General features: G+C 39.0%; 2 protein-coding genes across 9 annotated transcripts in view; one reads left to right on the plus strand and one right to left on the minus strand.

Moving 5' to 3' along the window:
* The window catches only part of LOC146454237 (uncharacterized), a 29,931-nt gene extending 16,243 nt beyond the window's left edge, over positions 1-13,688 (plus strand). The window contains exons 8-19 of one of the 2 annotated variants that reach the window (XM_085095710.1): positions 144-520; positions 1,608-1,775; positions 2,412-2,522; positions 3,695-3,811; positions 5,134-5,224; positions 6,964-7,338; positions 7,845-7,967; positions 9,635-9,757; positions 11,249-11,371; positions 11,725-11,847; positions 12,147-12,269; positions 12,789-13,688. In XM_085095710.1, coding sequence (XP_084951836.1) covers positions 144-520; positions 1,608-1,775; positions 2,412-2,522; positions 3,695-3,811; positions 5,134-5,224; positions 6,964-7,338; positions 7,845-7,967; positions 9,635-9,757; positions 11,249-11,371; positions 11,725-11,847; positions 12,147-12,269; positions 12,789-13,678 — 2,744 coding nt within the window. In that variant the 3' untranslated portion in view covers positions 13,679-13,688. The remainder of the gene's footprint in view (positions 1-143; positions 521-1,607; positions 1,776-2,411; positions 2,523-3,694; positions 3,812-5,133; positions 5,225-6,963; positions 7,339-7,844; positions 7,968-9,634; positions 9,758-11,248; positions 11,372-11,724; positions 11,848-12,146; positions 12,270-12,788) is intronic. The other variant, XM_085095709.1, reaches the window with a different exon arrangement.
* LOC146454235 (uncharacterized) overlaps positions 1-15,835 on the minus strand; it is a 223,135-nt gene that overhangs the window by 82,338 nt on the left and 124,962 nt on the right. The gene's annotated exons all lie outside the window — the stretch shown is intronic.

Below are 15,835 nucleotides of genomic sequence, written 5' to 3' on the forward strand. Positions count from 1 at the left end.
ATCGCAGTTTATTTTGTACAAGGCACCTTCTGAGCTTGTTCATTGTTTGACTTGTGAATTTGATGCAGTTTATTCTTAATCAGCAATTTTCTGCTGCTTCCTTGTGTAACTGGATTTGTTTAATCTTGATTTTTTTTTTCCAGGATTCCCATTTCAGCGTGGCCGCCGTCATATGCCACACGTTCCTTCGTTAGGATACTCTCACTGTGAAGTAATTCGGTTCAGACCCTACGTGTTCTATCCTGACAAACCCATTTCAGTGCAGATAGCTGTCAATCACATCGACACCAGCGACAAGTCGTACGTCCACGATGCGGCCGTGTCTTGGGTTGAAAACGTTTATTATCATCAATTCACCGCGTGCATGATGGCGGCAGGATTTAACGAGCGGAAGTCGACAGCAAACGTGACAATAGACTGGATAGCGCACCAGGGAGCTCCAGTGGGTGGTGTCAGCGGCGATGTGCGTATATCGCAATGGTGGACTGGAACGACTTGTGAGACTATAAACTTTCCACCGGTGAGCGACATTTTGTTGTTTCTTGTTGGTTATTTGCTTGTTTTCCAGGGCAGTTATGATCCCGCAGCCTTTATTGTTTCATATCGCTTGTACTTGTTCATGTTTTGTTTACATGCAGCAAAAACTTCCTTTGCCACAAAGCTGATCTTTCGGTTTTGGATGTAGCCGACCCAGACCCAAGGTGCGAAACACAGTCTCCTCCCAGAAAGCCTTCATGCATGGGTTGTACCTTTTGCCCGGCAACGTTCTTGCAATCAAGAGTATATTTCCTGGAGATTCTGATGCGAATGATTTTCTAGATTTTCACTAAAATTCACGCTTTAACCTTACAATTTTTGTCTCGGAAGACAACGACAATTACAGTACAAATATATCAGTGCTGTCTAAAAACCAAATTTGAACATACACCAACGGTAAAATGTACCCGGGATCTACCAGTAGAGTTGAACAAGTTTAATCGGCGCTTGATTGCAATTTCTTAAACAAGCAAGCTAGTCAACAGAAAGTTAACAAATTCATGTGAGTGTATGCCTGACAACTTCAACAGTGCAATTTCCAACTTATCATCGATTTACTTACAATTCTGTAAGGCGTAATTCGATTTCTGGCGCACCAATTTCCTATTTGTGAAGAGAACGTCTACAACCAAATAATTGTTTCTGCAAGCTCGCTGCCAGTCCTCGAAATAGGAGTCTCAACGAATGTCAACGGAATGCTGAACGGATTGACCTATGAGCTTATTGCTTTCTTCTTGTTAGAAAATATGAGCGCGTGCGGTTTTAAGGGGTTAAAATTTAATTAAATCTCTCCAACAAAGAGTAAAACACGAATCCTGCGCAAGCTAGATAACTTTTTGTTTCAATGGAGTGTATGTGCAAGGTATAGGGCTCAGTATTTTTATTCAGCGTGGGCTTTTATGTTTTGGGGCATAGGGAAGGAGTGGGTTGGGGGCAGGGGAGGGGCAAATTGGGGTTTTTACTTTTATGATAATTAAAAGTGTACGTGTTTTCGAATTTCCGCCAAAATCTGTAAGCGCTAGTGCTATTCTCCGGTAGTTGCACTTTCTAACGTTATTTTGTCGTTCCAGGGAAAATTCGTAGTTCAGCCATCAGTGTTTGTAACCGCCAAGCACAACAATCCAGGACTGAAGAGGGATGCTTGTTCTCTTTGGATTGAAGACGTCACGCCGTCATCCTGCAAAATTTGCATGCGAGAGTTGCAGAACTATGCAGGGGCCCACAAAGACGTCTATGTCGTAAGTAATAACATGTATTACTCATTTTTCCGTCCGTCAGTCATTCGGTCAGTCGGTCTGTCCGTCGGTCCATTTTGATTCACCCATTCCTTCCTTCATTGGTTCATTAGTTCGTTCGTTCGTCCGTTCATTCCTTCATTACATTCTACACCAACGTAAGCTTCCGATATCGCCCGTGCGCACACTGGTACGGCACTCCTCCTATGATTTCAAAATTAGAAAGCGTCTACCAAAATTCCTGTCTTTTAAAGTAAAAGTCTCCGCTTTCTATTATTGACAGCAAACGACAGGCATGAATCACAATGAAGCAGTGTGGACAAGACCCGAGTGAATGTTTTCTTAGTTCAGATAGTATTAATGAAACACACCTCGAATAGGCTAGCAATATATTACGCAAAATTTGAGAGATGCTTCTGAACAATTTCATACCGATATGTCCGTCCAATGAACCACTTATTTCTTCAGAAGCTTCATTACTAACAAGAATAATGGACAAATTTGTAATAAGTTCTCAAGTTTCTAGGCCAGCGTTTTGACAGTCATCCTCTAGTTAGGCCTTTTTGTTCTAATGGCATATTTTTCCAATTGATCAGTTCACTGCGTGTAATATTTGGAAATCTGTTTATATTTTGTAAGAATTGGATGGCGTTTACGTATCTTCACAAGCCTCCTTTCTCAGAACATAGCTCAATCTACTTTGTGAACGACAGACCTCCTGATGCTCAACACAATAATGCTTACTGCAAGGTTAGTACATATTATTGAAAGTCAATATTTTAAAAACAGATATCACAGTACCACACTCCTTGCGGTGCCCCTAGTTTTCAATTGCTCTTAAGGACGGTGCATCCTAATACCGAAGTATTTTTGCACAGTTTATGACCATGCGGGAAAAGCAGATCTTAGTGTGGGCTACTTAAAACTCGGAAAGAAAATTAGGGGGTAGCTAATTAAGCATCAATTATTCTAAAAAGCAGTAAAATACAAAGGAATGTATGGCGTTTTTTTTTTTTAATTGAAGTTTATTATCTCTGAAAAATGCACGGTTACCCTCAATTTTCTTTTTAGATGCCAAGAGCACTTGCTTAGTTCTGCTTTCTCCCCATAGTTATAAAGCGCTCAAAAATATCCCTGTATTAGTAGGCACCACCCATTGCAAACACGAGTATCTCGAGATGCTGATTGGTGTCTGATTCCAACTGGCTTGTCAGAAAGCAGAATTGTTAAATTGTACCGGTTCATCCCGTGCAAAACCACCTCCCACACTCTTAGCAGTTCGACTAGCCAGTTGAAACTTGGAAGTCATCAGAATGTCCTGAAAAAAATAAGGGTATAATATAATAATAATGAAGACGATGATGGTGACGCTAATACCATGATGATGATAAAAAATGTCAAAATGTCATTAAAAATAACTTTCTCCCCTAGCAACAGTACAACGCACAGCACTCATAGTATAATTTGAGATTCTTAAAAAATTGTGTTGCTGAGCAGTTGGTTGCATTGTGTTACTCATTCCCATCAATAAGAAACCAATTTTTCTGAACCACCGCTCTTAAATTTACATGACATTTGACAGTCAAATGTTGTATTCAGCGTATCACGAGCGTTGGGCGGCAAAAAAAAAACGTCTAAGTCCCCAGCAGGAATTGAACTCTTAACGTTCTGTACACTGGCTCACAAAACTTGGACGGGGGGGGGGGGGGGGGGGCTGGGGTCGAGCTACATCATTAGCCTCAGCTATACACTGATAAAATATAAAATTGAAGGTGTTTGTGCCATCATTTAAATTTTTAAACAGAGAGGCGTTTGTAGCAGTAATGCGACTATAAAGGCAGAGCACACAATTCTGCATCAGGCAAATCAATTGTAACAAAGTTGAATGAGCTGTTTGAGTGCTTTTATTTTTCTTTTCATAGGACGTTCACTTTGCTAAAGTCTACAATGTCACTCCAAACGTCTTTGTTTCTGCAAATCACTCAACTAAAGGAGGGAATCTGAGTCCATTGCATAATGGCATAACTGCTTGGGTAGAGGTAAGAAAATTTAATGCCTTATTTGGCAAAATCTGCCAAACGTTATCGACAAATTTCCCGTTTCAGTCTGTTTGACCACTCGGTATAAGGCTATACACAATGTATCGTTTGGATCCCGATTTGTTCGAGCAAAGACAACTTTCATCTGTAGCAAATTAAATATCATTCTGTACTTAATCCAATCCGAGATTTCGATAATGAGTCGGTAGATAAAATTGTAACTGACTACTGAATGTTTAATTGATTGAGAAGCTCCTGGCCAGTACTTTCCTATAGAGAACTTGGCTTTTTAGTGATTATTAGGAACCTTAAGGAACCACAACGAAATGAAAACGTCACTTGGGAATAAGAGGTTCAATCATTGGATCTACTTCGCCGCTATTCCAATTCCTTGAACTTGTAAAATGAAGCTAAACTATACAAATAGAAAATTGATAAGACTAGAGTGAAAACTTAAGAAAGAGAATGCAAACTACACCGACTTATGCTAATATTATCCATAGAACTTTCAATTTGGTCATAACTCGTTTGCTGTCTTACCAGTAGAGAACGGAACAGAAATGAAGGAAAATTTATCAGGCAGGTGCAGAGCCCCTTTTTTCTCATCAAGCCTCTTGCTTTATATCATTATCGTTGCGGTCGGTGTCGTAGATGCTTTAAAGTTCCTGTTAGGTTATCCGAGTTGCTGTGATTCTAACAAACTAAATCAGTAGCATCAAGTCACTTGAGCAGTGAATTGTATATCATATTTTTCTAGATAAATTTCAGAGAAAGATACAAAGTTTGATAGTGTTTTATTTGATATCAAAAAGGTTTGAATCTTCAAATTCAGCGTGGAATAGGGGTGAAGAATAGTGTTAAGGCATCCATATAATAAATGTGACTCTTCAAACGGAATTGATCTAGCACTTCAAATTTCTGTCATCTTCTCGTTTTAATTGCCCCATACTAAGTGGTTTGACGGTTCTATTCTACTTTTGAGACTTAAGATGGAATCCTAAAGTCAGCGACATGTATATTACCCAGGAGTCAACTGATTTGGTACCTCTTAGGGGTAAAACATTGTTCAGACCACACCCCAAAAAACACAATTCTGGTACCTTGTAGGGGTTCTTTTCAAAAATTCACCCACGTCACTTTTGTATGGGAGTTCCCCCCTCCCCGAGACATATCAACGTTATTTTGCCTGATTTTACGACATTAAACACAAAAATTATCATTATATAATTATTATTAGATTATTTTCTGGGACATTTCTCGGATTAAAAAAAGGTTGATTACATGTGCAATGCTGCTATTTAATTTATTTTTTTTTCTTACAGTATATCAACAAAACAGGATTCCGTGTTTGTTTCAAAGAATTGCATGTTGCAAAATATGACCCACTGTCTGTAACGTACACAGTTTTGTCAGGTAGGTGCAAGATTAGCATTTATACATAACGTAACTATGTTCATAAAATGGCTCCGAGGGCCCTTCACATAAGCCTTTATTGTTGGTAAAGTTGCCATTATTTTATTTTATTTCATTTTTAAGAACAGAGAATTGCTTTATAAACTAGCCGACATGGTCCCATTAGGTTAAGCATGACAATTGGTACAAGATAATTCAAGCAGTGTATTGCGAAATGGTTATATTTTATGCCCAAATATTTTTAATTAACCACAACAGAATGTCAGTCTTAATTCAGTTTCTCTGTCAAAACAAAATCGACGGATCGTGTCATCAGAAGTCCTGATTTTTGGTGGAAACAGTTAACACAAGCAAACCTACTGATCGATAAGCTGGATGCGAGAGTATAATAAACACATTTCAATGATGAGGGAATTTCAAACGGCCTCTCCGAAATGGCTCCACTGAATGTCGTTGTCTCATACATTAGCTAAGTAGAAACCTTCAGATCAGAGTACGAGTGCGAGATTGAGTACGAGTATGGCTTTCAAATTTCAAGTCAGTCACATCCCCAAAACTCTTCCTTCTTTCCCTTGTTTATCAGCAGAGAAGATCCTAGAAACAAGATTGGTGTAACAAGTGGTTATCTTAACCAAGCAAACTAGATTTGAAAAGTCGAACTCGTACTCAATCTGGTAATCGAAGTCAAATGTGAAGTTCCCTAACAGTTTAGAGAGGGTACCTAAAGGGCCGGAAGGAAATACATAGATGTTAAAAAAAAGTCTTCATAAGTACGTAAATTATGATCATCCGGGTGATTGTAGTCCTGAGAAGGACTGTTTGTGGTGACATTGACTGACGTTTCGACAACCTAAGCGGAAGTCATCTTCAGAGTCAAGTGAACTGCGGAACGTCAGTAGGTGGTATATATGTCTCCTGGGTTCAAACCATTAACAGTTTTTTTTTTTAAATCTTGTTTACAGCTTAAAATGACCCCCTACTATAGCCCACTTTGAAAATGAGTGATGGCCTGGGTCGAGAGTAACTGCCCAAGTGATTGTGGGATTGTTTAGGGGGACGCAAAAATGCGAAGATAATAGCCAACGTCCCCCCAAACCTTCCCACAATCGCTTGGGCAGCTACTCTCGACCCAGGCCATCACTCTTTTTCAAAGTGGGCTATTCTTAAGCAACCATTCTTTTAAAACCTCTTGAAAACAAAACACTAACGAACCTCTAGTACACTCATCAAAAACTGATACAATACGTGTAATTTCGAAACATGATACAAGATGGCACCTAGTCAATAACTATTACGAATGATTGGTCCTTGAAAAGAGTTACGTTATGGGAATCTGTTTCAAAACTGTGCTGACACTGGAAACAAATACTTGATAATTTTACAAGAAATTACCCTAGGACAGCAAAAGGAAAATTTCAAGTGATTTTCTCCTAACTTAATAAGCAATTTTTCAAGGCAAAAGGAAAAACTGGGAAAAAGCTGGCTACCATAAATCCACGAGCTTGTCACACATAGCCAAAGAGACATTTCTTACTTAAAAAAGACTAGTTGAATACACTAAATTTTAACATAATTGAACACGGAGAATTGTTTTGAGTCTCCTTTGAAAGTACATAAAACTTAATGACGTGGCACCTCAATCAGATTGTTGTCTGTCGTTATGCCTGCGACTTATTTACTTCCGGTTTATTAGATACAAAAGTCAGACGTGATCCATTAATTTTCTTGTATTTTTACAGAAATATGTCCACCTGATTGGGGTTATTTCAATGGTTATTGCTACTTCACAAGCCATATGTGCGCATCATGGCTGACTGCTGTGTCAAACTGTTCAGCGATGGACTCACAACTGGTGACAATTCACAACCAAGAAGAAAATGTGTACATCCAACACCAGCATAGCGGGGAAAGGTCCTGGATAGGTCTTAATGACCGAAGTGTAGAAGGGTCGTTTGTTTGGAACAACAAGGAAATAAGTAATTTTAGATTCTGGGCGCCACGGCAACCAAACAACTGGAGAAATGAGGACTGTGTACATACTCTTGGTGCAAAGCATGGTTACACTTGGAACGATGTGCCATGTAACAACTGCTACAACTATACCTGTTTTAAAGGTAAAAGAATCATTCAGATTGATTACATGCAATTGCTTCAGAGATGCCACTTGTAATTGTTTCTATCAAAATAATCTAACAGGACTCTTCGAAAGGAAAGAAGCAAGATATCAGTGAAGTCTTTCGTCGATTAAACGGTACACAGAGAGACGACGAGTAAGGCAGTTCCTCTAATGAATTAATTGTGCTGTTATGTGACCACTCTATACTTTACAATCATAGACTGCTTTACACTTAAACCATAAAATGGATTCATATTCAGCTGATAAGGGGATTTTTTGTGAATGGGGTGTCATGTTACATTAGGGAAATATTAGGTGTCTATTTTACTTTAGTGCTGGTCGGGAATAGGCTAGCACTTTAACTTGTAAATTTAAACTTCACAATAACTTTACTGATTCTTTATCATGACCTCATTAATTAGAGGAAGTCGTCTTGTTCCTACTTATTTCTAACTCTTTTACAGGCGTGTAATGGCACCACTAACTTGCGTTTTATACTTTTAGTTATAGACGAGTGTATTAGCAACCACCACAGTTGTGATGTTAATGCCATCTGCCATGATACCGTGGGATCATACATTTGCACCTGTAAATCTGGATACTCTGGTGACGGACGAAAATGCTTTGGTAACTACCAAATACTTCCTATAAATTATATTTAGAAGACCTTGAAATTTACTGAAGCTTATAACCGTGGCTCATTGTCAAACCATGTCTGTACCTCTGACACTCTTTTCGTTACCTCGAGGGATATGGCATCTCCCTTAATTACTATGATCATCAAAGGCCTACTATCTCGGCTGCAACTACTACATAAGTGTCGGTTTGACCCGAATTTCAAGAGCGCGCGCAATGACTAGGAGTCTTACTTCTCAGTGCGCCCATTAATAGAATGCTTACCCATTGAAGGGTCAGCCCCAGCATCTATTTTTTTAGCTTTTCAAGTAATTCCTTGGTACTAATTTACTATTAAACATCTGGATGGTGAGGGAATATGTGAAGTGAGTTTTCGTCTGTAAAGAAACACCCAGTTCGGGCAAGTACCCTTTAAAGGGTCGCGCTATGTTTATTGTTTACCCTATTCAGCATGGGCTTTTTTTTTGGATTTCTGAACAATGCAGACATTATGGCAGGTGAACAATGAAATGCCAAACCAAACTGTTGATAGATACATTTTAGGAAAAGTAAAAATGTTTGATGGTGTTTGCTTTCACATTAAAATAGTTACCAATATTCAAGGAAGCGGGGGCACTTTGTCCCCTTCCTTCCTCCAGACCAGATAAGGTTTAATGAGTCATTTACTTGTAGTGTTGTGAAAGAAGTTTCTCGTTCTTTATTGCCATCACACATCTTTTAAAGTTTTTGCTCGTGCCAACAATATGATGTTCCGTAGTGGACTAAATCTTCACAAAATATATTATTTTAAAAGAACATTCCTTAAAAAAGATAGTCCTCCTCAAGAAATTAAATTTTCTGTCAGAGCCGCATCGCGGGAGTTCAACTCTTCACATTTACATGGAACTAACCAAAAATCGTTTCCAAAAATTTGCGAACATAACGAATTGCACTAAAGAAAGGAATTTAATTGACTTCGAATTCGCTCGCGCGGGTATATCGAGAAAGGATTGAAGCTTCAATTCTGAAGGTCAGTTTCAGTACAGTTACACTAACACAGACCTCGTGTTGGAACCTGGCCTGGTTGGCAATGTCCCGGCCTGCGTATTATAAACTTACAAACCGGAGCTAACTTCCGGTCATTATCTGAACTTCCGTTTCCTTTTGATTTTAACTCGAAAAAAAATACGACAACCTGGAAACGAGTTTCATTCACATTTTTACGTTTTGTATGTAGTTTTTGTCGCTTTGGACTTCGCCAATATATTTCATCTAATTTGTAGCGTTTGGTGTTTTATATATACTTCATTCCATTCGAAGAAGATTAAATACTTTTTCAGTGTCATTCGTTACACTCGACAGCGGATGTCAGTTTGGAAATAATATTCAGTCTACTTGATATAAATGTGAAGGGGTGGACTTTCACAGTGTCGTCTGGAGATCTCATTTTAATCTTTCGACGTCTTTTTGCAGAGATCGACCATATTTTGAGAGAATATATCTGGTAATACTTTTTGGAAGACCTTGTCCCCAACGCAACGCCACGATCATAATTCATGACGTGATCACTACTTGATTTGTTTGCCCTTATGACGCTATTGTTTTTTTCATAAAGTAAAATGTATAAGTAAAATGTATTTGCTGCTTACTAATCTGTGAAATCTTTTTTTTTTCTTGAGACATTGACGAATGTGCAACCAACACCGATCATTGTGATGTCAATGCTATATGTAATAATACTGAGGGGTCTCATAACTGCACCTGTCAACTTGGATACTCTGGGAATGGAACCATGTGCACTGGTAACTACATAATGTGTTTGTTGTTGTTGTTGTTGTTGTTGTTGTTGTTGTGACCTAGTGGTAGTCATTAAGATAAGACAGGGAAGTATGTCGTTGACTTAAGCTTCCAAAATACCTGTTAGTTCATCCGTCAGTCTTCAAGGCTGGTTGGAAAAGATGCATTACTGTACCAACAGATATTAGAGGCCTAATTTAACGACCTAACAAAACATACAATTCTAGCCACGGGTCAACTCGGATAAAACAGTCACTCCCTTTCGCTCTCTTTGCTTATCTAAAGTTGATTTGGAGGATCCTAGTTAACCGAAGAACGTTCCAAATGAATTACAGTCGAACCTGTATATAACGGCCCTGTATTAAGCGGCCACCCTCTATTAAAGCGGCCAGTTTTCAAAGTCCCGAATTTTCGCTCATACAAACGCTGTATTTGTTACCTGTATTAGGCGGCCACCTCTATTAAGCGGCCGCGGCCACCCTGTAGCAGTCCTATGTTTGTCTTTCTTTGTTATTTTTACCACCCACCACCCTGGAATTGAAACTAAGCCATGTTATTTTATGAGGTATTTTATTGTGTTTAAAATGCGATCCAGCATCACTATAAAGAAATAACATGTACAAAGCTACTGTAAGCTGATCAGATATTCGGCTGTTTAATATCGTTAACGCTTTTCAGATGTCGGCATGGTGCTGAAGTACAGTACCATATCCCGAACGTTAAAAAAAGTTTGTTTTGAATATGCTTTACTCTTTAGCAAGAAATTCCTCTTTAATTGGCTTGTTCTTCAGCCATGTGACATTGAACATTGAGCGTAACAACTATGAAATGACGGAATGAGATATTTTGTTGTGAGCTGTAAGTCATAGAATTGAAATAGAGCACTGTATACCGTAGAAGGGTAGAGGACAATTTATTGCATAGTACTTTTACACAATAATACGTATATTATACCGTTAAGTTACAAGTTGGCACTGAACTTTGTTTAAAGTATTGATCGTTTGAAAGACTAGAGTGTTAATTGTCCTATTGTTTCCCTGCATGAAGTGTTTTTGTATGATACGCCATTAAAATTGACATTAGACAACGCCCAGTGAGTATTTTTAGTGATCCTGTATTAAGCGGCCAGTTATTCAAGTCCTGAGGGTGGCCGTTATATACAGGTTTGACTGTATAAGTTACGATGGAGACTCAAGCCAAGTAAAAACGGTATATCCCGTTGTTTGATACTTCATTCCTCTTAATATAATATAAGCAAATGCGAGTCCCAACAAAGTTGTTGACCTATTTATCTTATTATACTATAACATTAGTCCAGTCATGTGAGATTTCAAACTCGTCGATATTCTCCAATTAAATTAAGTGTTTCTTGCAATTGGAGAGTTTGAAACCAATGACTACGTTCCTACTGCAAGGTAGGTAGATATAGCAGGTGTTACTGTACAGTCAAGGTGTTACTGTGTGGTTGATCTTGGTATTTGTCTTCTCTCCACTAGATATTGACGAATGCACAACCCACACTCATGACTGTGATGTGAATGCTGTTTGCACTAATACTGCGGGCTCTCACAACTGCACCTGCAAATCTGGATTCACCGGAAGTGGAAAATCATGTTCTGGTAATTAGAATTACTATATATTGCTGCTTGTAACTTAAGTATTCTTAAAACATGAGTAGTTTAAAAAGTCATGCAAAGTTGATTTATTATTTATTTATTTATTTATTTATTTGTTTATTTATTTATGACAGACAATTTATTATCAGCCACGTCTAACCCAAAAACATTCGACTTAACTAGGAGCTCATATGATTGACTTATTCGGCATATAATTTTTAACATGCAATTGGTTTGCCCTGTGTAACAATTTTTTCTGCCTAAGGTAAGGTAAGGTAGGTAGATATAGCAGGTGTTACTGTACAGTCAAGGTGTTACTGTGTGGTTGATCTTGGTATTTGTCTTCTATCCGCTAGATATTGACGAATGCACAACCCACACTCATGACTGTGACGTGAATGCTGTGTGCATTAATACTGCGGGCTCTCACAACTGCACCTGCAAATCTGGATTCACCGGAAGTGGAAAATCATGTTCTGGTAATTAGAATTACTATTATTAATTAATTAATTTATTTATTTATTTATTTATTTATTTGCTTATTTATTTATGACAGACAATTTATTATCAGCCACGTCTAACCCAAAAACATTCGACTTAACTAGGAGCTCATATGATTGACTTATTCGGCATATAATTTTTAACATGCAATTGGTTTGCCCTGTGTTACCATTTTTTCTGCCTAAGGTAAGGTAAGGTAGGTAGATATAGCAGGTGTTACTGTACAGTCAAGGTGTTACTGTATAGTTGATCTTGGTATTTCTCTTCTCTCCGCTAGATATTGACGAATGCACAACCCACACTCATGACTGTGACGTGAATGCTGTGTGCACTAACACTGCGGGCTCTCACAACTGCACCTGCAAATCTGGATTCACCGGAAGTGGAAAATCATGTTCTGGTAATTAGAATTACTATATATTGCTGCTTGTAACTTAAGTATTATTAAAACATGAGTAGTTTAAAAAGTCATGCAAAGTTGATTTATTATTTATTTATTTATTTATTTATTTATTTATTTGTTTATTTATTTATTTATGACAGACAATTTATTATCAGCCACGTCTAACCCAAAAACATTCGACTTAACTAGGAGCTCATATGATTGACTAATTCGGCATATAATTTTTAACATGCAATTGGTTTGCCCTGTGTAACCACTTTTTCTGCCTAAATTCTTCAGAATTTTGCTTTCATCTAATGACCGAGTTAATTAGCTTTCGGTTCAGATAGAGTGGCGATGTCTCTCGTTCGTTTTCTATCGCCTGTAAAATCCACACAGTAAACGGGACACAAATTACCTAAAAACAATCTAAAATTCGCCTGATGCAACTGTCTCCCATGTATTTTGTGTAAACAAACGAAACTATGGTCTCTTACGCTTCTGTTTAATTTACATGTTCCCATGTTGTTGTTCCAGTTCCGTTGTCATTTACAACAAATGGTCGCAAGGGGCGTTATGGCGTCATCCAGACATTCACAGTTCCAAAAACTGCTCGCTACTTGATCAAAGCCTGGGGCGCGCGGGGAGGAACGCATTCGTACAACTATGGATACAAACCAGGAACTTACTATGGTGGGAGGGGTGCGTCTAAAGAGGGTGTATTCACATTAAATAAAGGAACTGTACTGAACATTGTGGTGGGTCAGAGGGGAGGTGATTCAGTGGAGGTGAAAGGAGGACAATCAACTACCAGTACCGCAACTTCATTGGGAAAGTCTGTGGAGGACAATGCCGGTACAGGGGGAGGTGGAGGAAGCTTTGTTTATCCCACAAGTAATGTGCTCTTGTTAGCAGCCGGAGGGGGAGGGGGTGCGTCTTCTGGATATAACGGGGTAGATGGTCAGTCAGGTAGTAATGGCACCAGTAGTGTGGGTACTGATTCATCTCGGGCTCGAAGTGGAGGAACTGGGGGGCAGCCAGGTCAGTGTAACAAGGTAGGTGCTAGTTGGCATGGGGGAGTGGGTGCGGGTTGGTTTGCTCAGGGATGCAATAGAACCAGATCAGAGAATGGAGAGAGAGGAGGGTCACGTGCTCAGGGCTGGGTGGGAGGAAGAGCTGGAGGAATGAATAGCGGATATAATGGAGGACCACCCCCTGGGGCTGTAGGAGGGTTTGGTGGTGGGGGAGGGGGATCGGAAGATAATGGTGCATCAGGTGGAGGAGGGGGTTACTCTGGGGGAGGAAGCGGTACCCGTCCACAACAAGCTGGAGGGGGAGGGGGTTCGTATTGTAGTGGCACCAGCTGCTCTGGTGTAAGTGGGGCTAACTCCGGAGGTGATGGTCTTGTCCAGATTTTTGAGTTGTAATCTTAAAGGGATTATATCTCTTAGTAAATCTCTTAGTAAATCTCTTAAAGTAAATCGGGGAGGGATAATTGAAGTAGTTGTCAGTTTCTTAAACAGCGCGTCGCTTTCCAAACTGATAATAGTTTTTACAAAAATTCATAAATAGATTCGGTCAAAGCAAATGAAACTTCAAACAAGATACGGTTGGTGGTTGTTTCTAGTACAGTGGGTAGACCACCAACAGCTGGTTGGATTAACATAAATGATCGTTAAACAAAATCTCCGGCATGAGCTAATCTTTGGACCGAAAAATAAGTAGTCGTAAGGTATTTTTAAGGTGAAGTTCCAATGTATGTTCACTTTCATTATTTTTATTTGCATTCTGGTTTATAATTAGTAATCCACTGTTCAAAAAAAGATGGCGACTTGTACATTTACTCATAATCTAACAAATACACATAAAAAAAGCAAAGAAAAGTTTTAAGAACTTCAAACCTAGCATACACAACGTTGATAGCACAGGGACGAATTTCACAAAAAAATATGGCTTTCTATGTGTCTATTGGCTGTGTTAGATTTGCAAGGTATTGTGGTACAGTGTAATATGTACAGCCGCCTTGTTAATCCGTACAGTGGATTATTCTTTTCATAGCTATTACGTCACGCTGTTTGAGCAAATCTTTTGCTTGTTTTTCTTGGATACTAAGGTCAATAATACCTCCCTTTGCAGCCTGTAGTACAACGAGAGACGAGAGGGGTGGGGGGTTGCTGGGGGCTAGATTCTTTCAGGTTAGGATACAAGGCAGGGGTTACCAGCTGTTTGACTGCCCGCAGAGCGATTACTTTATAGCTAGCAAGTGATGTAGAACCAACCATATGATTACGAAGTACAGCTGAACCTCTTTATTACGAACACCAGGGGGACAGGAATAAGTGTCCGCATTATAGAGGTGTCCGTTTTAGAGAAGGGAAGGAGGCTTTATATGGATTTCGGTCCCTCAGGGACCAAGTGAACTGTCTGTAATAGAGAGGTGTCCGTAAGGAGAGGTTCCACTGTAGTTTCCAGACTTTCGTACATCTTAAGAAGAAAAAATAACTATAAACTAGTCAATTGATCTGCCATTGTTGTACACAGTACCCGGGAGGGCACACAAGTTCAGTTATCAGTGTTAACTTAAAGGCTGCAAGGATAGCTGATGGAATTATATCGTTAGATGAGTTGTTGTAGCTGCTTAGCGTACCTTCTATCTTATCAGTAGTTGCGTTACCCTTTAAGGGGAAGTATCACAGTGATTTTGACCTTTTGTAGTAAAAATGGTGCGACAAGACCTTCGCTGAGTTACAAAATAATTCTAGAACATCAAGAAAAAGAAATCAACTAAATTCTTGAAAGGAACAACTCAGGACCTGTTCTAGTACATTTTAGGAACGCAAACGCGAGAACTTGAAAACAGTTAGCCTAATTTTTTTCCATTGCAGTCCATTTTAACCCAGTCCATCTGTGGCCAGAGACACTCATCGGTTGTGATAGTACACTGGGGTGATAATTTACAACACATTTGAGCAATACATTTAGATTTATGTTGATAATAAAACGTTTTGAAGCTTTTGATACAACACCAAATTCCCGTGATACTTCCCCTTGAAGCTCTAACAGTGATCAGCATCAAATTTCTCCTTGTACTATCAGTGCTTATTAACCCCTCAGACAGGAGTCCTGAGGCCATGAGAATTAAGGATATGATCACCCAAGGTTAATTTTCTTGATCTTTTAATAACTTCTCACCGGCACTTTATAAAAAAAGTATGAGGACAAGATAGGAGAATTTGTTTTTTGATATAAGAGTTTAACGGGTTAATTAAGGGACAAATTGTAGGTTCCCGGATTTCGACTAATAGAATTAGTCTTCCTCAGGAAGACTAATTCTATTGGTCGAAATATTGGCCACTAATAAATCTGCCCTTTGCCGTAGTGCCAGCCTTGCATTCAGTTTTGTATCTTCACGTTCAAGTGACGCCTGACACGAGGTCTTTCACAAGAGAGATCCGGCAAAATTACCAGCAAGTTTAATTCCTGCGTTGTGTGGACCTCTGCATTCAAAAGTTTTCTATTTCCCGGATTGATTTAGCCAGAGTAGCCAGAGCATAAATTACCAACCAATACTTTAATAAGACAAG

The sequence above is a fragment of the Pavona decussata genome, unplaced genomic scaffold (assembly GCF_977016875.1).
Source record: "Pavona decussata unplaced genomic scaffold, jaPavDecu1.1 SCAFFOLD_307, whole genome shotgun sequence".
NCBI lineage: Eukaryota > Metazoa > Cnidaria > Anthozoa > Scleractinia > Agariciidae > Pavona > Pavona decussata.